This window comes from Poecile atricapillus, chromosome 1, assembly GCF_030490865.1.
Source record: "Poecile atricapillus isolate bPoeAtr1 chromosome 1, bPoeAtr1.hap1, whole genome shotgun sequence".
Taxonomy (NCBI): Eukaryota; Metazoa; Chordata; class Aves; order Passeriformes; family Paridae; genus Poecile; species Poecile atricapillus.
In genome coordinates this window covers 86,771,905-86,794,698 of record NC_081249.1, presented here as the reverse complement: position 1 = coordinate 86,794,698, position 22,794 = coordinate 86,771,905, and the positions used below count along the sequence as shown (strand labels likewise).

Genomic DNA, 22,794 nt, shown 5'->3' with positions numbered 1-22,794 from the left:
TTGAATTACTTCTTATTTTGAGAATAAGTAGTTTCAAGAACCAGATTCTCTTTTCAATTATGGTATGATACTCAGGGAAAAGTTCAGTACAATCAGTGGACTAACATACATAAAATTAGCATGTGGAAAGAAGGCCTCAAACCAGATAGTGTGTGTTCCCATGCTCAAGCACAGCCTTTTGGTAGCTAGACAAGACCCTGTAGGACTTCATCCATGCAGATTTTGACCTGCCTAACCAATGTTTAGCCCTCATTTCCTCCACTTTTGAGGGTGTGAGTAGTTTGGCCTTGAACTGGAGCACAGAGCAATGTGATACAGCTGGGGTGAGTTGCAGCTGTTCAATTTTCTCTTCAAACTCAAATACCCATAGGGCAGAGGTAAGGTGAGGATTTCAGCCCTGTTTGTTCCCTGTGCTTTCCCTCTGTGTGAAGGAGAACTGTGCAAATATACAGAATTTGTACAAAGCCTGATCTCCATTTCAGGACTGAGACCTTCCTTGGGTGCTACAGACTCAGAAAGCCTGGGACAGTATGACCACAAGAGTTCACAGTGAGCTCCAGCTGGGTGCACATGCCAGGTGGTCATGGGACAATCCAGCCAGAGGCAAAACAATGGGACTTGGGCTGCAACTGGCCCAGGGAGCAGGGGCAGTGAAGTGAACAGGAAACAGGCTGTTGGTTAGCAAAATAAAAGGCACATTTGTCTGAATGATGCTGGTCCATCCACAGGGGAGTAGGAGAGCAGTGAGGCTGGAGTCCAGAAGGACTTGGATTGGCTGGGGAACATCCTGGATGGTTCAACCCTGTGCCTGTGGCATTATAAATGCAGGAATGAGGTGGGGGGAAGGAAACCTTGAGGCTTCGTGTCTGCTTCCTGGGAGAAACAGCAACAACAGCAGGTGTCCTGGAGACTTTGGAAGGAGAGGAGCAGCACCCTACTTTCTCTCCTGATCAGCCCTCAACAGGAATCCAGCCCTTTGGGGTTCTCCCATGAAAATGTGGACTCCCTTCCTCCTAAGCTGCCTGCTCTACACCCTGAGGATAGTGGCACAACCGTAAGTGCCGTTTAAAAATCTAGTGATTGCTAGCTGTGAATGCTGAGGGAGATAGCAGGGAGAGAGTGTGGGACCCTGTGAGCCCTCACCTAGCCATGAGGAGGGGTGCAGAGCCTTGCTGTGAATGCAGGGCCCTCCTGGAGGTGGGAGCCTCTCTCACAGATATGGCTGCAGTACAAGACCTAGGTGAGCACTGCTGGTGGGAACAAGAGTGAGGGACTGCAGCATGAGGTGGGATGAAGGGAAAGGTGTAGGATAAAGTGAAGGGCAAATGAAAAGGGCTGCAAGGCAGGGGATGGGTAAGCAGGAGCCAGTCTGCTGTCAGGGTAGTTGAGCCATGTCAAAGCAAGAAGGGCAAATTCTGTTCTGTCATCTGAAAATATTTGTGTTTATCTGAAATGAACTCTATACCTTCCATCCCCCTGTGCGAGGTTCTCACTCTGGCAATCCATCCCAGTCTCTCTAGCAGAGCAGCACCTCCTAGTCTCAGAGAGATGGGGCTTCTGTTTCTTGTTTCCTGTTTCTTCAAGCCAGCCTTCTAGTGCCAAGGGTGGGCGAGAGGGCTCCCGAGATGTGATGATATCTTGTTTCCCCACTGCAGGAGGTACCTGATCATCATTCCAGCTGCCCTGCCCTACCCCTCTTCCCAGAGGGCATGCTTGGACCTTCGTGGGGTTGAAAAGCCTATTCGTGTGGCCTTGACTCTTGTGCACCCATCTGGCAACCTCAGCCTCTACCGCAAGGTCGTCCGGAACAACTGGATCTTCGAGTGCACCAGATTTCAGGTCAGAGTCATTCTTGGCAGGGACCCCTGGCTGGCAGCTCCCAACATGCTCATTTGCCTCTAGTCAAAGAAACAGAGAATGAGGAAGACAGAAGATAAGAGGACTTGGAAAGGAGTGAATGCAAAAGCAGGGGCAGTGTTTAGTGGCAGGCGTTGCTCCTTGGCTTTGTCTGCCCACGTGGTACTCTTGCTGTGGGATATCCTGGTGGCACACTAAGGTTCCCTGGCCAGGCAACAAAGGTCTGAGGAGGATGAACAGCTTAAAAGCACCCAAATGGCAATTGTGCAGCTCATTCTCTTCCCTGAGGAGGATGTACTGTCACAGCATGTTGTTTATGAATCTGTGATGCAGAAAGAGCCAGACCTCTCATCTCAGACAGTTTCCCTCATGTCTGCTTCCTCCCAAGCTTTTCTTTCTGGGCTTGAAAATCTCCTGGAGGACTAGGAAACACATGGGAGGGTATACACACAAGCTCAGTACAAACCTTTCTTATTTGTCAAACTCATGATCCTTATTTTTTTAGTTTGCACTGATAAGAGGGGATTTCAGTCTCTGTCATGCACACACTCTAGGAAACAGAGCTCTCATCACCATAGACCTTTCCCTCCCTTGAGTTAAGCCTTCTCCATCTTTCTCCATGCAGATTCTAATAGTGATCCCATGAAGGAGTAAACAAAATTTCTGTGTCAGAGCAAATTCCTTTTTCTCTTGTCCAGGATCTATCCCAGCTGGTAAGCGTTGTCCCCTGTGCTTCCACAGACACAGCCTTCAGCCACAGAGGGGACACAGTATGCTGGCCTCCAGAGTAAGATGGCAAAGAGCCTGGCCTTGCAGTGCAGTTGAAGTGAGAAGAGCACTTCTCTGATGCCTGCTGACCTAGTGGCTCTCCTCTTTTGCGTCCCAGGTGCCCCGACCTGCTGGCAGCCAGGAGGTGGCCACTGTGCACCTGCACGTCTCCAATGGCCACTACTTCAGTGCAAGTGAAGAGAAAAAGGTCCTGATCCGCAGGGCTGGAACAGGCACCTTCATTCAGATGGATAAGCCCATCTATAATCCAGGACAGACAGGTGAGCAACGCATGGAGCACCCTGACACTGCCTTGATCCTCCCAGGCTTTGTTCCCAATTTCCTGTGAGTGGAGTGCTGAGCGCTTTGTGCCTTGTGGCCTCCATGGGGACAGAGGGGGACTGCTGCCTTCTGCAGCGAGGTATCCATGACCCATGCTTTAGCAGCAGGACGGGCCTGGGAGGGGAGGCCTCACATGCTCTAGGAGCAGAGCAGCTCGGAAAAGGGAGCAGACCTAAACATGGTCTTCTTGGCCAGGGCCAAGTAGGAGTGGTCTGCCTACACTGCAGACAAGGAAATGTATGGGTAACCCTGGGTGTAGTCCACAGGAAAACCCCTAAATTGTGCTGCTGCCACGTGTTTGGGGCAAGCAGAGGTGAGTGGGGCTGAACAAAAAGGGTAAGAGGGGCTGCAGGACAGGCATGGGGCTGCCAGTAGGACTGGGTGTGGAGCTAGGATTCTGGGGTGAGACAAGTGTGGGGCAAGTCTGTTCCCATGTGCCCTCTGTCTGTAATGTGCTTTACTTCATTTTCTCCCTCCAGTGAAATTCAGGATTGTGACACTGACTGAAGATTTTGTTCCCGTTAACAGCAAGGTAAAGCCTGTCTAAGTAGAGGCAAGGAAGTCTCCAGGCTTCAGATGGTTCTGCTTCCTCTACCAGCCCCACGCCAGGGAGGCTGGAACAGTCCCGGCACCCAGGGTGGCCAATGCCAGCCCTCGAGTAAACCACATTTGAGCAACAATTCCTGTTGGCTGACGGCTCTGCTGTTGCTCTCGTAGGATGGCTGCTGGTTGATGGGAGGGTTGGATGGTATTTGGGGAGTGTGCCAGCATTCCCAGCTAGCTGAGTGCACATGCCCTTGCTAAAAAAGCAGGCAGGGCTTCTGGGGACCAGTCTGTGGGTTGCTGGCCATAATTATCAGGCAAAATTGCCTACAGACTTTGCTGGGCATGAAGATCCCCTCCTAGAGCCCTGGAAAGCTCAGTGATTTGTGCAAATTTGTGTGTCACCTGAGGGTGGCAGGAGAGCCTGAACTGAGCTGCAAAATTTTAATAAAAATTAATTAATATGAGGATGGATACACAGGAAATGATCATTAAAAAAAAAAGGGAGAGAAAACAGTATAACCAAATTATATTGACTTGCTGCTGGCAGCAGTGCACTGTCCACATGTCAAGGGAGTGAGAAGTTGCCAGAGACTTGCATATGTGGTAGCCAGGAAACTGCATGGCTTTTGCCTTTCTCCAGTAAGCAATTATATCTGCAGCCAGCAGCTATAGCTATTTCACTCCTCAGTCCTCAAGAAGATTTAAGGAGAGCCAACAGGAATTCATGCCATGACAATTAAATCTGAAGGGTACGCATTAGGGGACTTGGATCAAATCCTTTTAGACAAAAATAAAGGGAGAGATCCTTCCAGGTTCTTTATTGCTGACTTAATTTCCTCTTTTTTTTGGCTATTGGTGTGATCCTAGCATCAAATAAATACTCCTTTCTTCTCCCCAGAGGGAAGGCATATATCTTATATTAATTAGATAATAAAGTATAAATAATGCATTTGCTTCCATGCCTACAGTTGGTTCATGTACATATTTGACTGTAAATTGTTGATGTCTATGTGTGAGTATAAACAAATTAACATTGTAACATATTCTGTTAATTATGCTGTGATGAAAATTCAGAGACATCATGTTTAGCCCAAGCTATTATAAAGCTTTAGTCCATCACAGCATTAAAGCTATAACACCTGGTTTGTAAATTAGATGAGTTGAAGTTAATATGGATGCTGTTGACCAGCAGGTTAACCTGCACAATTTTTTATTTAAATGAAAACAGAGTTGCCCCTGATAACTTGTATGAAAGCTTAGAATAATGAATAATGTGAATTACATGTCAGTTTCATGCTTACGGCTTGGTTACTCTCCCAAGTCCTGCTCCTGCCACCTCATGCTTTGTGCTCCCAGATTAGGTGTTCCTCACCAGTACTGCCTCCTGGATAATAGATGCAGTGATATAAGAACAAACAGAGAATTAATGGGCCTAGAAGGGCTCAAGTGTGTCCTCCTTTGTCCCTCCCTGTTACTGTCAGTTGCAGTCAGCATTAACTCCCAGCCTTACCTCCTGCCAGGGATTTTAAAGGAAGATGTGTGGATTATTCTTCCTATAGGAAATTTATTGGGAAGTATATCTCAATTACTAGCAGTTTTGCTAGTTATTGAGATATATGTTACAAAACTGAGCCCATTTAATATTTGTGAACTTGGGATGATGGTATTTGAGAATCTTCCTACTCTTCCCCATTATATTACAGCAAATTCTAGCTTTCATGGCTGTAGAATACCTATCAAAATGCATCTTAAATATTCAGGGATCAACAAACAAATCTGAAGAATAGGATAGATTTTCACTATTTCTTACTATTCGAAAGTCATTGTCCTGCTTTCAGTAGGATTCTTGTATCATAAGGTTTGTCACAGTACAGGGTGGGTAAGAGAAGTTTATATGCAGGTTGCTATGTCATGCCAGTTTTTGACAGTGCTGTCTGTTTGCTTTGCAGTACTCCATGGTGGAAATCCAGGTGGGTGTTCCAGACTCCTCAGATGTTATGAGGAAAGGTATTTCAGTATTGATAGTACCTAAGATGCTTTCTTACTGGTTCAAGTTACTTTTCTTAAGCTCTATGCATGCACATTCTCTGTCCAAATGCTTCTTGTTAACAGGACTCGATGATACAAACGGTTTGACTTCATCCATTTCTACATTCAGGAATGCCAGCCAGGCTTTAGCTAATTTTTACAGCTCATCTTTACTGGAGACTGGAGAGTCTAAATGTCCCATACCTTCTTTTTCTGTGGCTCTACAGAGCAGAGTAAACCTGGGTGGGTTGGGTTCACCTCTGCTGATGCTTCAGCATCACCATCTGAGCTAAAACTGGCAGGATGCTGTGAAGGCCTCTGAAATGTCTTATACACCTTTGAATCCAGTGGGCTCTGGGTAGAGAAGAGCAAGCATTGCTAATGACTGCCTTTTTCCTTCCCTTGCACCACAGGACCCGAACCAAAACTGCATTGGCCAGTGGCTGGACGTGAGACCAAAACAGGGCATTGCAGATCTCTCTTTCCAGTTAGCTGCTGAACTCTCCCTGGGGACTTACACCATCAGTGCACAGTCCTTTAAGTCCAGCTCAGTCCAGTCCAGTACCTTTAAGGTGGAGGAACGTGGTAAGGAAAATGAAGAAAGGGATGGAAGAAGTTGCTTGTTTGTTGCTTGCCTGTCTGTATAACAGTGTAAAGCCAAATATTGTAAAATAGGATTTACTGACTGTGAGCTATGACTGAACACAAACCTGTGGGCAACATCAGAAATGAACACAAGGGAGATTGTGCTGGAGATTGCTGGAGAAGGTATCTTCTGGCAGATTGAGAATAAACTAAAGACCTCTGCAAGAGTGTTGGGGAGAAAAAAAAGGGGGTTCTTTCTTTGGTTTCCCTGTTTTTTAATTAATGCTTGTTTTTACCTCATTAACATGTTCCTTCATGGGAACATACCCTTCCCTTTTGGGATCATACTCTTCGTGTTTGGGATCCTGTGCCCAGGTATTCTTTTGCCCTTGATGAAGTAAATCTGAGGTTTTTGTTCCAGTGTTGCAAAAATTTGATGTTTTCTTCGAGGGACCAGCTCAGATTTATGCTTCAGATAAAACCTTCCCACTGCAAGTGTGTGGCAGGTAAGGAGAATGTTCAGGGGAAAGGAAAGATTCTATCAAAACTGTGTCTCTCCTTCCATATCTTATCTTTTCAATCCATCAAAGAGAGGTGGCTCGAGAAGGGCCAATTCACAGGGCCATTCCTTTTGGAGAATGAATCCCAAATAGTTCAAGAGTCGATCTAATGGGTTCTTCCTTGGGGAAGAGGTACCTCAGCCACACATGAGAGAACATACAGCTGTAGGGAGACTTGCCCTAGCAACAGATACCCTCCTCTGGAAAATGTCTGTCCAGCATTGAAAGATCTTATGTGGAAAAAACACCAGATATGGGACAGATATGTTGAGGTAAAGGAGCAGGAGCTAGCATTTCTTTAGGAGTTCATGCCTTTCCTTCTCACTTACATGCTACTGAACTTACTGCCTTCTTAGGCCCAGTAGATAAATTTCTCTAGTTGTGGTTATCAGCAAAAAATGAGCAGATGAGGGTGGGAAGGAGAGCAGGACCTCTGACAGTATAAACACAAAGAAGGGAGGACAGTGAGCTCCAAAGCACTCAAAATCTGGTGAGCTCATTTGTATTTGGGGCTCCATTATCTAGAGACTTTTGGTGTCTCTCTTGCCACTGATTGGTCTGACATAATTTCTCATTAATCGGGACAGTTACAATCAGGTCATATGAGGCTGTAGTAGTAAATGGTACACACCTCTCTACATCACCGGGATGGGTCACAGATGCCATCTTTTTACTGATACCATCAGGAGCATTGCTTCAAAGGGCAGGTCAGAGAGGAGTCAAAGCAAGGAAAGGCAGCAAGGCAGGCAGAGGAAATACCAAAATGTCTAAATCATCAGAGCAGGTCTGATGATGGAAACAAGAGCCCTGATCATGAGATAAGCCCATAGTGAGGCAAGTCTGAGGTCACTCTTTGGCTCTATTACTGATATTTGCTGTTGCTGTTTGCAGGGATGCCTGTTTCTGCTGCTTTCCCCCCTCAAACTAGTATCTTCACTGAGTGGATAAATCAGGTCCACTCTCTGTGTCTGCCTGCAATTCCAGGATAGCAAGTGCCCAGAAGTGGGAGAACTCCAGAGGGTGTGGGTCTGTTCCTGTCCATTTCTGACTATGTTCCTTTGTTTCTGCATCTGTTGGATGCCAGACCACTCTATTGCATTCCCAAAGTAGCCAAAGTGATATATTTTAAGTTGAGCCTGCCTGCTGGCCAGCTGCAGTAAGACCTTTGTCACAAAAGGCACCTGTGTGGAGCAATGTGCTGGACAGAGCACGCAGTGGTGCTGCCCAGAAGCCCCTGTGGTGTTTTCCCTGCAGGTACAGTTATGGGAATGCAGTGCGAGGGACCATGCACGTGACGCTGTGCCAGAAAGCAAGGAGGTGGCTCCAGAATGCCAGCAAGGACATCTGTAGGGAATACAGCGGTCCTGTGAGTAAAATCCTGGAAGGAATATGGGCAGTAAAACAAGCACCACACAGGATGAAGTGTCAGGGGCTGAGTGAACAGAATGAACTGCTCAGAGCCCTGTCCAGTCTGACCTTGAACGTTTCTGGGGATGAAGCATCCACCACCTCGCTGGGAAACATGTTCCAATGTTTCATGAGTTCTGCATTATTATTTGTTGTAGTTGATAGTTATGACAGAATGGCTAATCCCTTGTACTTCTGACCCTTTCCCTTCTCCCCAGCCCCAAATAATACCCATCACTCCCTATTGCAGACGGCGAGCAATGGGTGTTTCACCCCTTCTGTCAGCACATCAGTCTTCAATCTGACTCCCAGCCAGGAAGACAACAAACTTTATGCAGAAGCCTCTCTCCTGGAGACGGGCACAGGTACCCAGGGGCTCAGCAGGGAAGGTACAGGGGCAAGAGGAACCATTCTGAGGGTTTGAGGGTCAGAGAGGGCACACATCCCCCTCTCCTCCTCCCTGCTGCTGGGATCATCACAGGACATGGAGAGCTACTCTGCCAGCAGCAGGAGGATGGGGAGTGGCTGGGAACTGGATGAGTGGTGTGGGTCCATGAGGCTACGAAGAGGCTTGCAGACAGCTTAACTAAAGAAGGAGCTGCCACAGGAGAAGCCTCTAAGCCTTGAAGAATGCTGGTGTTGGGAAGTTTCAGACACTCTGCTAAGAGGGTTTGGGAATAACAAAGTGAGATTAAACTACAGTGCAGTAATCACCTCTGGTACTGATCCTGCTTCCCTTGCACTCTGCATTCCAACAGGGGTGCAGATCAACACCTCCAGCCAAATCCTCATCTCCAGGACAGCTGCAAGGGCAGTATTTGAGACACCCAATGAATATTACATCCCTGGAGTACCATACAGGGGAAAGGTGATTTTCTACCCTTGCTTTTTTGCTCCCTGTCATTTGCCAAGGAAACTGGTAAATCTAGCTGACCCAAAGCACTTCCTGCTCCTCAGACAGAGTAGGTTACCTTGCACTGTGTCACCTTGCTTGACAGTGTTGCTACTGTTGCTGCATTTCAGGTTGTGTTTACATCTCCAGCATCTGCTGAGAGCAATGAGTGGTGTCTCAGCAGGGATGCTGGGATGCAAGGATGTCTCAGCTGTTGGCTAAGAGAGAAACTCCTCATGTTCTAGCCACACACACCTTTTGGACCAGACAGATTTTAACTGTGCTCAGCTTCACATTAGAGATGAGGGAGTTGTACAATTCTCCCGTTTCTCGGGGGCAGACTGAAGTCTGTAGGTGACCTACATGGGAAGGTCTATGTTTTTCAGAGAGAGGAAGGTTTTGGGTATGACACTAGCAGAAATATCTGACTTTGGCTTTCCTGACTCACCTTGTTGTCACCAGATTAAGGTTCAGGATCACTATGGAACTGGTATGAAAAACAGGAAAGTTTATCTTGTGATAAGGTTCATGAGGCGTCGGTTTATCAAAACGTACATCACAGATGACAGTGGAACAGCATCGTTCAACCTCGACACAACTGCCTGGAACAGCTCATCAGTCTCTTTGGAGGTAAACACCACCTCTGCATATGGGAAAGTGAGAACCCTTGAGCTCTACCTGTGCTCCTCTCTCCTGCCCTGCAGCCCCCCTGCCAGCTCAGGCCTGGGCTCACCACACAGCTCTACACAGAGCCAGCTGGAAGGCACCAAGCCAACAGCCTTTCCCAAACCAAGCTGATGACAGCCTAACAAAGCACTGAAGCATGCAACTCTCCATCTCTGTGTGTCTCTGGTGCCCTTTCAGGGGAGGTTCACACTGGAGGAGCTCATGCGCACTCCTCGGAGGACTGACTTCAGTTACACAAACGCTTATCATCACCTGCAGCCCTTCCATGTCACAACCAAGAGCTTCCTGGACATACATCCACCCATGGGAACACTGCCTTGTGGGCTGAAGCAGAATGTCCAGGTGACCTTCACACTCAGCAGGGATGATCTGGGAGAAGACACCAGCCGTATAAGTTTTTCATATTATGTGAGTAAGGGTAGTAGATAAGACTGGGGGGAAAGACTGCACTGTCAGGAGCAGACCCCAATGAAAAATTGAGGATATAGTTTAGGTCATCCCTGGAGGGATGACAGCTAAACCTTGTTCTCAGGGGACTGGGTAAATGCTACACCTGGTAGGGCTCAGCCTGGCCACATCATGGTCCTGATGCTGGGGATTCAGTCACCACCATGGACAGGAGAAATTTTCTGTCTTTGTAGCCCATCACCCCCTTAGCCTCTGCCAAGGCTGCAACTGGAAGTGTCTTCTCCCTTTAAAACTGGATGGGGAATCCCTTTTTCACTCTGGTTATCAAGCAGCTGCTCAGTGGAAATGGATTTTAGTTTGGTTTGGAAGCCAGCCTGCTAGAGGAGAAACACTTTAGTTATCACTCACTAATCTGCAGTGACCCCACTACCCATCCATTGTCCTCACTGAACAGACTGAACCAGAGACACCTGTGTTAAAGCTTCTTCTCCCAACTGTGACGCCTGCAAGTCTCCTCAAGTCTGGGGTTGGATTGAGCCCACAGTTAATTCTGGGGGTTTTATTTTGCTTTTGAGAGCCAGATGCACATAGGTAAGTGTGGGTGTGCTCTGGTGGCAAACAGCAGTGTGCTCATCCCATGTCCTTCCTCCGGCAGGTCACTGGCAAGTCTGGAATTGTTGTCAGAGGCCAAAGGAATATCCAGATTGGGAAACTGAACAGTAAGTCATGGCAGAGAAGGGGAAACAGTTGCACCCATTTAGTTTCTAGGTTGGACATGAGGCCTGCCATAGTTTCTCCCAAATTCCCTCATTCTAATGGTCCAGAGCAGCCAACAGGACAGAGGGAGGCTGAGGAAGCAATTGTGTCACCTGGAAGAGGGCAAAAAGACAGAATAAAACAATGATGGGAAGAGAGACTGGGAGGATGTAGGGGAAAATGGAGTGCGTAGGCTCAGAGAATGGAGGGAGAGGGCAGACAGTGCAGCAGCAGGAATCGATTAGACATTTTGGGATTATATAGCACAAAAAGGATAAGGGCACAAGAAGGTCTTGGTGGCCTATGACAAAAATATTCTGCCTTTCTCTCTTCAGTGTTGAAGGGCTCATTCTTCATCCCTTTGACCTTCAGTGCCGACTTGTCCCCATCACCTTCCTTAGTGGTGTATGCCATCTTCCCCAATGGAGGGGTCACAGCTGACAGCATCCGTTTGGATGTTGCCTTGTGCTTCCAAAACCAGGTGAGACTCACCTCTGTGGCTGGGAGAGAGCTGATGAGCAGAAGTCAGGAGGCTTGAGGGAAGGAGATCAGATCCTTCCAAAAAAGAACTGGGTGGAAGAGATGGAAAGGGTATCTGCAGCACAGTGCCAGGGACTAGGAAAGCTTCAGCAGCAACTTCTGATAGCTGTGGCTGAGCAGGGGAGATTCCAGCTAGTCTTCCTCTTTCTGCCTGTGCCATCTGTCTGTCACCCTCCTCCATCCCCTTCCTTTTTCATATTCCTTTCCTGGTGTGTTGCTACAGGTCAGGGTAGGATTCCCAGATAAAGAAGCCCATGCAGGGTCAGCAGTGCAGCTGCAGCTGCAGGCAGCACCCGGCTCCCTGTGTGCAGTCCAGGCAGTGGATGAAAACATGCTCTTCACCAGACCAGACCGTGAGCTGACCAGCCAAATGGTGAGTGTCTGTGCAACCAGGCAAGACCTCGGGAGCGATGGATGAGCTGGGCAAGGGGCTGTGGAGAACTGGAGGCCAATGAATGAGGAGGTCTGTGTGTGAAGGAGAAAGCAGGGCCTGCCTAGGAAGAAGGACAGGAACTGATGTGCATGCTAGGGGACAATGGAGAGAAGCATCTGGAGGTACCTTCTCCTTGCCCAATCCTTCCCTCCCTGTGAGTTTCCCTAGGTCTATGGTTTGTTCCCTGCTGCCTACCAACGTGGATACCCTGCCCAAGTAGAAGAGCATTCAGATCGCTGTGTGCAGCCCCAGTCCATGTCATCTCTGCTACGAGGAAGGCCACAGAATTCCTTTCAGCCTGACATCTTCAACCTCTTCCGGGTAATCACCCCGTGATGTTTCCCAGAGCTGTTGCAATTATGAGGATCTGAGGTGTTTTCTCCCCAAGCAATTTGAGAAAGCCTTTCCTCCTCCAGCCAGACCCTGCTGTCTGCTCTGACTGAACTGTGCTGTCTCAAAAGATGTACAACCCCATTGAGTAGGAATACCTGTATTTCCCTCCACACATGCACAAAGCAAGGTCATGAAATCCTAGACCATCAAATTCCATTTTTTTAGACTTGAGTGGGAATGAGGAATGAGGTCCTGGGGTGTGTATTGGTTGTCTACGGTATTAGAGAGAGACAGGGAATTAGATCACAGATTGTTGATGTGGCTTAGTTGTTAGCCTGCTCTTTTCCACTGTTTTTGGGCAGTTCCCAGGCAGAGCTCTTGGTGTCTTTAGGGCAGATCTCCTCCATGCCTCCCTCAGCAGAGTGTCTGCTTGGACCAGTGCTGCTCTGGGCTGCCTGGGCACTGGATTGTCCTGACCCCCACGGTTTCCAGAGCAATTTTGAAGAGAAGCAGTCAATCTTCCCCACTCACAGATGCTTTTCTGCCTCCTCTGCCCTCCTTCTTTTCCTAACAGAACATGGGTCTGAAAGTCTTCTCAAACCTTGTAATCAAGAAGCCCTCTCCATGCCCTCGTCGAGCGGATAGGAAGCCAGTCATAGGTGAGCTGCACTTTGAGCCTACCTGGGACATGAGATCACATCAGGTGGCAGAGCCCTCTGATCTTTGGGGTTTGCTGCTGGTGGATATTGCCTCTTTTAGGAGTATCAGGTGCTGCTGCCAGAGTCTAGCTGCCCAGTCCATCAGACTCAATAGAAGTGACCCTGTCCCTATAAAAAAGGGCTCTGAAGAATGTCACTACCTGGATGTTCCCTGACACTAAAGGATGGCACTCCCTTTCCTCACAGACAATCCCAAGTGGAGCCCAGGATCTGTTTCCCCAGGCTGTACTGAGACCCAGCTTCTGTCCCCACTTGGGGTCACAGAGACAGTAATTTTCTTCCTCTGTGTCTCAGTTTGCACTTGATAACTTCTACTAAGCTGGCTCACGTGCCTGCTGTATTTAAACCATTGCTTGCTGTGGAATGTGAGTTTTGTGCAGCAAGCAAACAGTACTGTTACTCACAGAATTATAGAAGTGTTGGTTTAAATGGCTTTCTGGAGGTTCTTAGTCTCTTAAGCAACAACTCTGGGTCAGGTCAGGAAAGGGCTTTGTCTAACCAAGTCTTGGAAACCTTGCAGTTAGCTCATTGCAAGCTGCTTCTCCTGCTGTCACTCTCTTTTCCCTTCATTTCTAATCTCTCCCATGAAATCAGTCCAGTCCCTTGTACTTTCCTCTGCCAGACTCTCCTCATGTCTCTCTTACTGCTTGCTTTGCCTCCAGCCCCACTGCTAGGCTGCCTATGGTTGGCAAGGTTCACCCCTCCCACTCTGGTGGGACTCCTTACTTTTTCTTTCAGGGGTGCCTTCTATAGAAGACCAAAGAATCACTGAGGAACAACCCCAATTTACAACTCACAGAAGATTTCACCGCTATTTCCCTGAAACTTGGATCTGGAATGTGTACCCTATTGGGTAAGTGATTCCTGACTTCACAAAAGGACAGAAGGATGACCCTTTGTTATAGAGACTTGGCTGACTTGAGTTTGTGTGAAAAAGGTGTAAGGAAACCTCTCCATGCAAATTATATTGCTCTTCTCTGCATTTGTAGTGTGCCAAACTAGTAGACTTTGAGTGCAGGACTGAAGTGTACACAGATTTATGGAACACGAGTATACTTCAAAACCAAACCACCATGAGTGTACAGAGCTGGAATACTTGGGCAGTGTCTTGCTCAGGAGAAGGGCATAAAGCCTTTACTGATGGTGTTTAAATAGGCTTTATGGCTCAAGAGAAAAAATTGTGCCTTTCTGTGAGCCACTGGAGCAAAAGTCATTAGCAGTACAGCAGAGGTTGATGCAAACATGAGAACCTGTGTCACCTCCCTCAGCAGGCCCATGAACACTCCTCACAGCATCTCCTTCCCTCTCCACCAGCAAATGAATCTCTTCATGCAAGTTCTCTCTTTCTCTCAGCTCCAATGGCAGCAGGAATGTCTCAGTCACAGCCCCTGCTGCTGCTGCAGAGTGGAAAGTCAAGATGTTCTGCTTGGCTGGGAGGGGGTTTGGCCTTGCCCCGACCATGAGCCTCAGAACAGTTCAGCCCTTCTTTGTGGACATGACGCTGCCGTATTCTGTCATCCGTGGAGAGACCTTCCTGCTGAAAGCCAGTGTCTTCAGCTACCTGCAGCAGTGCATACAGGTGTGTGCCTGTGCCACAGGCAATGCTGTGTGGGACAGACCTACTCTGCCCTCCAGTTCTAGAGCTCCTTGTGCCAAGCCATCTCACTAGAGCTGCCCAGTTACTCACCTGCATCTGTCATTCCCTCAGATCCAAGTGGGCCTGGCTAAATCCTCAGACTTGCAGGTGGAGCCATGTCAGACTTGCAGGGACAAGGAGTGTCTGTGTGCAGAGGAATCCAAGACCTTCATGTGGAATGTGACAGCAGTCCAACTGGGTATGGCAGCAAAAAGGGGCTGGTGATGGGGAACCCTACAACTGAAGTGAAAGGCTGTGGGAGATCAAGAGAAGTTGGCAGACCCGGGTCTCCACTGAATCCCGAAGTTTGTCCTTAATGCTGCAAACATGCAATCCATTCTGTTTGTTTTCTTTCTCTCTCAGACTCACCAGAGAGGGCAGGAACTCCTGAAGAGAGGCCTGTGGGACCAGCTGGGGAGGAAGAGGCTGTGTGGATGTGGGTGGGGGAATTTTGTATTGCTGGTCCTGTGCTTCATATGCAATGGGAAGGGTATGCTGGGGTCCAAGGGCTGCTGGACCCTCGTTGTTCAAGCCAAATTGCAGTGCAGTGAAGTCACTGCTGGCGAGATGTTACTGAGTTTCCTCATGCTCAAGGTGTCTGGACAAGCTGTCAACGCTGGCTGGCTCACCTTTACTGGCCAAACCACCGAGCCCATGAAGACCAACAACCCAAATCATCTCAGGCCACTATTGGTTAAAGGAAGTTTACTCTGTTTGGCCACAGGTGTAAGAAAAGGACTCTGTTGAATTTATTTGCTAGGGACTCTGAATATCTCAGTGAGGACAGAGGTACTGGACACCACGTCACGGTGTGGGGGCAGGAAGCCCTTGCCGGCTGCCGTGAGGGGGAGGCACACACTGACCAAACACTTGCTGGTACAGGTCAGTATGAGAACAGCCTCACTTCTGTCTGTGATATCCCTGCCCAAGGGAGAAGGCAGACTGAGGTGGGCTAGATAGTTTTATCACCTCAAATTTTGGCCAGCAATAGTATACCAAAGCTGTGGCTTTGTTCACTTTATTTCTCCCAGGACATAGCCAAGCCAGTTCTTGCAGTACTCTTCCTACAGCTGCATTCCCACATCTGTGTTTCTCCCTGTACCTTTCCCTGCTTTTGTGCTGTACCTGAGCTTCTGTAAGTGCTCACTGGCCAGGGAGCCCTGTCCCTCAGGCTTACTCTTGATCCTTTGAGCAGTGAAGCAGGCATAGCTGCCAAAAATGAGGAGGGTGGAGTCCCTGACCTCTGAATTCGGACTTGAACTTGCTCTGAAATGTTGCTGTCATTTGGGAATTTTATGTGTATTTTTGTTTCTCCTGTCCCATGTGCATGTTTCTGCCCTGGCAGCCAGAGGGTGTGTTAGTGGAGAAGTCCTACAGCTCCCTTCTGTGCCCAAGAGGAGGTATGTGCCTGAGACGAGGTATGTGCACAGCCTGAATGGGTTCTGCAGCCTGAAATAACTACACCTGAAAGCAGAACTAAACTGTGGGAGGCCTCATGAAAGCATGTTTTGAAATTATTTTTCATACAGGAAATTTCACTTTCTATCAGACACGAATGAATAAGAAATATTACTCCCACACGTGCTGTCCTACTGAATTTGCTGCTAAGTGTCAAAATCCTGCTCTGTAGTCTCCTTCCCACAGTGCAATCCTTGGGTGTTCCTGGGGCTTGATAGTCACTAGTGAGAGGTGCTCCAACCCTCCCACCCCATTCCTGCAGCATTGCAAGTCTAGCCAGGATGTCCTCTGGTTGAGAGATGTCCAGCTGCGATTCTTGTGAGCCTTCTGAAGTGCAGTGAATTGAGCTGAAGTGAAGCTTGGTGGACCCTCAGTCCCCCAGCACCTCTCATGTTTCTAATTTGAAAAGTTTCCATGCAATGCACCTTGGTGCAATGACCAGGAGAGTTGGTGTGAGCGGGATGTAGGCAGTGTCCCACTTACCTGGGCCAGTCTCTCCAGTTAGAGCCTTTTGGCTTGGTTTTTCATGCTACACCTTTTATCCTACTGTTATCAGGAAACATGGCTGAAGAACCTGTGTCCCTTCGCCTTCCTGACAATGTAGTAAAGGGATCTGCCAGGGCTTCAATTTCTACCACAGGTAAGTGACTTCTATTGTGGGCTCATAGACTGCTGGTACCAAAGAGCAAGGCTTAACTTGGTGTCAGAGGATCTGCTTGACATGAAACTGCCCAAAAGAGAGGATGCTGTGTTTCTATGCCCGGCAAACACCAGGCTTTCAGATTTTTGGCTTTCATGGGAAGAGTAATCCACACAGGAGAATAATCCTTTTTTTTTAGCTAGGACCTTGGAGCAGGGACTCTAGGACCTTGGCTATTTCTGTGTAGGTAGAAACATTAAAGCTCAAAACCATGCTACAGCAGAAACTCCTGGAGAAAAGCATTTCTCAGCATTAAAAAGTTGCAAAGGAACACTTTGGAGAGGCCAAACCTACCATTAAATACATCTATTTGTATTTCAGGCCAGAACTGGTAGGAAGCCAGGCCTGGCATAATATTGTTAACAGAACCCCAACAGAGGAAGCAACACAAGGCTTTTCTGACTGGCTGGAGGATATATGGACACCTTCACACCATCTGACTAGCACCCCTGCTGGCTTCCTCACATTTTGATGCTTGACATATGGCCAGGTAGAACAGGCCTGGCTAAAGACCAGAAGTATTTCAACCTTTCCCTGAGAGTTGCTATATCTGCTTGTCTATGTGACACAGACTGAGCAGGTGCAGCTCTGCTCATAGCCTTTTACAAACAGTATTTTTTATATCTGGAGCTCTTCAGAATGCAAAAGCTGATATAAGGGGAAGTTCTCCAGGGTCTCCATAGTGTAGTCATGATGCCAAGCTGGAAGGAAACAAAACAGTCACCACTCTCCATCTTACACTCAGTTGTTTACTCCTCTTTCCTCCTTTCTTCAGCGCTTTCTCCCTGCTGAGATGAGGCACTATTATCCTGCCTGGCTGAAAAGGCACCTCAAATCATACTTGCACTTTCTTTCTTACACCCTTGCATAGCTGACCTCATGGGGATGGCACTGCAGAACCTGGACCACCTGGTGCAGCTGCCCCACGGCTGTGGGGAGCAGAACATGGTGCTGTTTGCCCCCATTGTCTATGTGCTGCAGTACCTGGAGAAGACGAGGCAGCTGAGCCCTGAGATCAAGGACAGGGCAACGGGATTCCTGCGCAGTGGTGAGTACAACAGACCCACCTTGCCCTTCTGCCTTGCCCTAGGAACATACCAGGAACTCTTGCTCTGGCACCCACTCTGTCAGCACTGTCCCCTCTGTGTAATTGTGCCATATTAATCACTGCTCCCATCTCCCCAGGGTATCAGACACAACTTCTTTACAGGCACAAAGATGGCTCCTATAGTTTCTTTGGGCAGAAGGATGGAGAAGGAAACACTTGGTAAGCACTGCAAATATCCCTCACTTCTGATTATTCCTGTCCTGGTCAGAGCACCTAATGTATCTGAGAAAGCTGACAAGATGTTCCTTCTTTGGGATGGAGACAGAAGGAATTGTTTGACAGGGGGAATCTGAGGCACTTGAGTCACTTGAAAAAACAGTCAGGCAGGGCAGCAGAGTTTCTGGTAAAGTAAAACAGCAAAGATGTGGTCCCAGGGAATGAAAGGTCTTTTTTTGTCTCTGTGCCCCTGCTGTTAGCCCATAGACAATACCAGGTCATGCTACTGGTGACCTGGCAACCAAGAGGGGTACACATGTCTGGAAAAAAATCAGGTGAGAGCAATAAAAAATCCTGTCCTCAGAGTGGAGAGGAACTGCCTTGGCACAGCTTACACCTATGGTGCTTGGCCAAGATGAATGGAGAAAGGAAGGGAGGAAGAAAATGGGGAATTCCAGATTGTCTCTAGTAATGTGGGGGAGATGAAGTGGAACAGGTAAAAGTAGAAGGATTAGGAGGGTTTTCACCTGTGAAATGACTGGGTACTAAGTAGTACATAAGTAGTATATCTATGGAGATGGGCAGGGAGAGGAGCCACTGGGGTGGGTCCTGTGGCCCATTTCCACTTTTAGATTGACTTTCTTTATGAAAATTACTCTTTTATGCACCCCCACTATGTCACTAGTTCAGGGACAAGCACCAGGAGACCTCTGACTTTCTTTTTGCCTTTTTTTTTTTGTTTGTTTGTTTGCCTCTTTTTCTCATAACTCATCCTCTTCCTAGGTTGACAGCTTTTGTACTCAAGAATTTTGGCCAAGCCAGAAAATACATCTATGTAGATGACAGGATCATCCATGATGCCCTACGCTGGCTAGAGCAAAACCAGCTCCCCAGTGGCTGCTTTGCCACCAAAGGAAACTTTTTTCACTCCTCTCTAAAGGTAATGGTGGGCCAGGACAGGTAGCACTGCTGAGGAATGACTGGACAGATTTGTAACAGCAGAAGATTGTGGGATCCCAAAGGATCCCAGAAGGTCATTCTGCAAACTGTGCAAGCCCTAAAGAGAGGGAAAACATGAGGGGAATGCTTTTCCTTCTGCGGATTGGGCCCTCCTAACACCCCAAAAGAGTGAAAGATGTGTTCCCTTCACAGGGCAGCACGGATGATGAAATCTCTCTGGGGGCCTATGTTGCTGCAGCACTGCTGGAGATGGGTCTGCCACTGCAGGTGAGCACACTCAGCTCCCTCCCGCTCCCTCCCGCTCTCCTGGGCACCACCACGGGGATACGTCAGCTTGTGATTCTGATGTTCTCCAGGCCATGAACTGGGAGGGAACTTCTGGGAATGAGTCAATGTTTGGTCACATGATGAAGTAATTCCTCAAAAGAGCCAGTGTTGTGAAACTGGCCTGATGCAGTAGTGCCTGGTGGCAATGGCGCACACTGGGGCTGCACTGGGTTTTCCAAAGACAGTCTGTAACTTAATGGGTTCCTCTGGAGCTACATGGGGAAGACATAGTGTGGCTCCCTGGAATGAGTTCCCCAGTCCCCTCTTTCACCTGTCAGAGTTTGGCACGTGTCTCCTCCCAACACAGGGTAAGCTGGTGCAGACTACTCTCCGCTGCCTGCAGAAGGAGGTTCACAACATCACCAACATCTACACAGAAGCCTTGCTGGCCTACGCCTTTGCCCTGGCTGGGGACTATGAGACAACCCAGGAGCTGCTGTACAAACTGGAGGAACAGGCCATCAAATCAGGTTCTGCCTGCTGGGATTCTGGACTAATGTATGCCCAGCTACAGCAGTCAAAAATGATATGTGTATTTATAGATACTCCTTGTATTTGTACAGTAACTGCATTGTATGACTGAAATTACAAAAACTGTGTGACTGAAAATACGAAAACCACAAGCTGTGAGGGTGATGTAGAAATAGTTTCTTCAGACTGGAAGATTTCAAGATCATTTGAGGGAGGAGGTAGGAGTCTGTGAGCTAAAACAAGATGAAGCCTTGGAGAATAAATTCAAGAAAGCAATCCTGACCCAAGTACAGGGAATGTACAGAAGGAGGGCTGAAAGTACTGTGGGGTTTGTTTCTCTGAAACCCAAATTATGTCCTCCCTATATAGCTTTCATAATCCTTTCCTTTCTGCAGGAGGACAAATCCACTGGAGCCCCAAGCCAAGCTCTCCAGCTTCCACAGACTTCTGGCCTGGTACTCAGTCAGTGGACATAGAGCTGACAGCCTACGTGCTCCTGGCGTACCTCTCCAAGCCACGGGTGCACGCAGGTGACATGACAACTGCAGCTGGCGTTGTGGCGTGGCTGACGCGGCAGCAAAATGCCTACGGGGGTTTTGCCTCCAGCCAGGTAACCAGCAGGATTACCCCATGGATCCTTTTGTACCCTGGGCTGGCAGCACAAGTCCTCTTGAGGTCTTCCTGTTCCAGGAAGCTTCACTCCTGCTGGTGCTTTCAGAGGAGTGACTGCCTCTCCCTCTCTAGGACACGGTTGTTGCCTTGCAAGCCTTAGCGAAATACGCAGCAAGGACGTTCAGCACATCAGGCCAGGCAGTGGTGAGGGTGAGGTCCCAGAGGGCCTTTGGGAAGGCATTCCTGGTCAGCCGTCAGAAGCGGCTGCTGGTGCAGCAGGCAGCGCTGGTGGAGATCCCGGGGCAGTTCCTGCTGCAGGCCCACGGCAGCAGCTGTGTCTTTGCTCAGGTGAGGAGGTGGAATCAGCGTGGAGAGAGGAGGACTCTGCCTCTTTTCTCCTGCATGGGATCATGACTGGCCCGTCTTTCCTACTCCTCGCCCTTATCCTGCAGACAGTGCTGAGGTACCATGAGCCTTCCCCACGGACTCCTGTGATCTTCACACTGCGTGTCAGCACGGAGCTGACCAACTGCAGCCGGGTGAATCCGCGTGTCCTCACCGTCCGCATCCTCGCCAGGTGACTCCAAGGGCCGTTTCCTCCTCCAGCAAGATGGAGTGAGCTTGGGGACAGCAGCTAGGAAATTCTTGGGGCTCTGATGGAGAGACCCAGCCCCTGGGGTGAACAGGGCAGAGGGTGAATCGGACGGGTGGGAGGCTTGGAGGGGGAAGGTGCTGGCTAGCTCCTGGGAGAGGGAGCAGTGGCTGCTGTGCCCCCAGTCCCAGATGGGATATCTGGTTCAGGGCATGTGGTGGAAGAGAGGCTGGGAGGGCACTATCCTCACAGAGTCAGGCCCTATGTCTGTTTTTTAATCTCCAGTTACATCGGCAGCAGAGTCACATCCAACATGGTGATCATAGAGGTCTCCCTGCTATCTGGATTCATCATGACTCCCAGATCCAGAATGCTGGTAAGAACTTTGGAATAAGAAAACTCAGCTGTGGTAAATGGATCCTGCCTATTGTTCATTTCAGGCCAGGCAGTAGCTAAATTTGCAGGGGACCTTTACTGTTGAAATTGCACCAAAACTTCTTGTTTTCCTATAGCCCCCACAAGGGAAATCAGAGGTGGTCCAGCTTCTCCCACTGACAGTATATGGACTTGGGCCAGGAACAAAGTTTACTGCTGGGTGTGCTGACACCAGGGTTTGTTTGTCAGAAATTCTAAGACAGGATTTCTCAGAGATACTCAAGCTCTGGCTAAAAATATTATTTTTGTTTCCCAATTAAATCACAGCCCCCATGCAGGTCTTTAAAAGCAGTTGAACACTCAGTGAGATGAAATAAGAGTCTCTACTGGTGCCTGCACCCATTTGCTGACCAACTTATCAGTTATATGTACTACCCAGACAGCCTTTGGTCCCCAGCGGGGGAGATTCCTCTGCCCTGGGCAGGGTTAGTGTGGTTCATACATGAGATGCTCACAAGGAATGTCCAAGAGGGACTAGCAAAGATATAACCACTAAAGCCCTTAGGAATGAGAAAGGCATAGCTCCACACAAGAGGCCAGCTCTATACCTTCACTAAAACACTGGGTCTCTCTGGTCAGGAATCCCTATGGAAAATGCTCACAAATTTCATTGTATTATTGTTTCCTATCCTAGCTGGAGAACAGAACCATTGTTAAGAAAATAGAAGTGAAAGCTAATGTGGTCTACATTTATCTGGAGAAGGTAAGCTAGAACCAAACATATGGTGTGGCACAGTGAGAGCAAAGGGTCAGAGGGCAAGGGGCTGTGTGAGGAACCTGAGGATGGTCTAGGTAAGAAAAGAGCACTGGTAGAATTGGGGGCAGAGGAAGTTTGCCCAATTTCATTGTCTTTGGATTAGAATAGTGCTATTCCTCATGCAATACTCCATTTTAAAGTCCAGAATTTCTAATGAATTAGAGAAATGTAGTGCAGGAAAACATTCAAATCAGAGAAGATGAAGATTCTCCCCTTCCTTGCTAATTTCCTTCCATCTCCACTAGCTCAATGATGAATCTCAGACTTTCATTCTGCAACTGGAACAAGTAATTCAGGTGAAGAACCTGAGACCAGCCAGCGTCAAGATCTATGATTACTACCAGCCCGGTGGGTTGCAGATTTCATACTCTTCTGGGGTGGGGAGCTGGGTTCCTGATTCTCTGGATGGGAAAAGATGTGAAGTCTTCTCTGCGTAATGCATGCATCCATGTGTAATCACCTCCCTCATTTCCTTTTGCAGAGGAGCGAGCCTTGGCTGAATACAGTGCTGTCTGTAGTTGAGGTAGGCAAAAAGTTCCTGTGTGACATCAACAGTGGCATCAGGAAATGGTGTGTCTTGGGTGGGAAGCACGGAATGTAAGCTAAGACAGGAAGGGGAATGGTAAGCAGTGGGGAACATGTACCCAGCTAGAAACAGGAAGTATCTGTTTCTAGGTTTATGGATCAGGTTTTTGGGGGTTTTTATGCTCTGTTCCCTCCT

At 48.3% G+C, this 22,794-nt stretch overlaps 1 protein-coding gene across 1 annotated transcript; it reads left to right on the top strand.

Annotated features, from left to right (window-relative positions):
- Nucleotides 1–995: 995 nt before the first annotated feature.
- LOC131590392 (alpha-2-macroglobulin-like protein 1) lies at nt 996–22,595 on the top strand. The gene is made up of 34 exons (XM_058860435.1): nt 996–1,054; nt 1,656–1,839; nt 2,744–2,906; nt 3,447–3,499; nt 5,463–5,483; nt 5,955–6,126; nt 6,548–6,632; nt 7,941–8,052; nt 8,344–8,458; nt 8,852–8,961; nt 9,448–9,615; nt 10,736–10,826; nt 11,172–11,317; nt 11,600–11,749; nt 11,978–12,130; nt 12,717–12,801; nt 13,600–13,714; nt 14,215–14,440; nt 14,570–14,696; nt 15,258–15,379; nt 15,843–15,897; nt 16,512–16,595; nt 17,527–17,703; nt 17,841–17,922; nt 18,703–18,859; nt 19,072–19,146; nt 19,514–19,676; nt 20,073–20,287; nt 20,422–20,637; nt 20,742–20,866; nt 21,167–21,257; nt 21,951–22,019; nt 22,319–22,421; nt 22,555–22,595. Exons 1-34 carry the CDS (start codon nt 996–998, stop codon nt 22,593–22,595), a joined length of 4,110 nt encoding a protein of 1,369 aa, XP_058716418.1.
- Nucleotides 22,596–22,794: the final 199 nt, after the last annotated feature.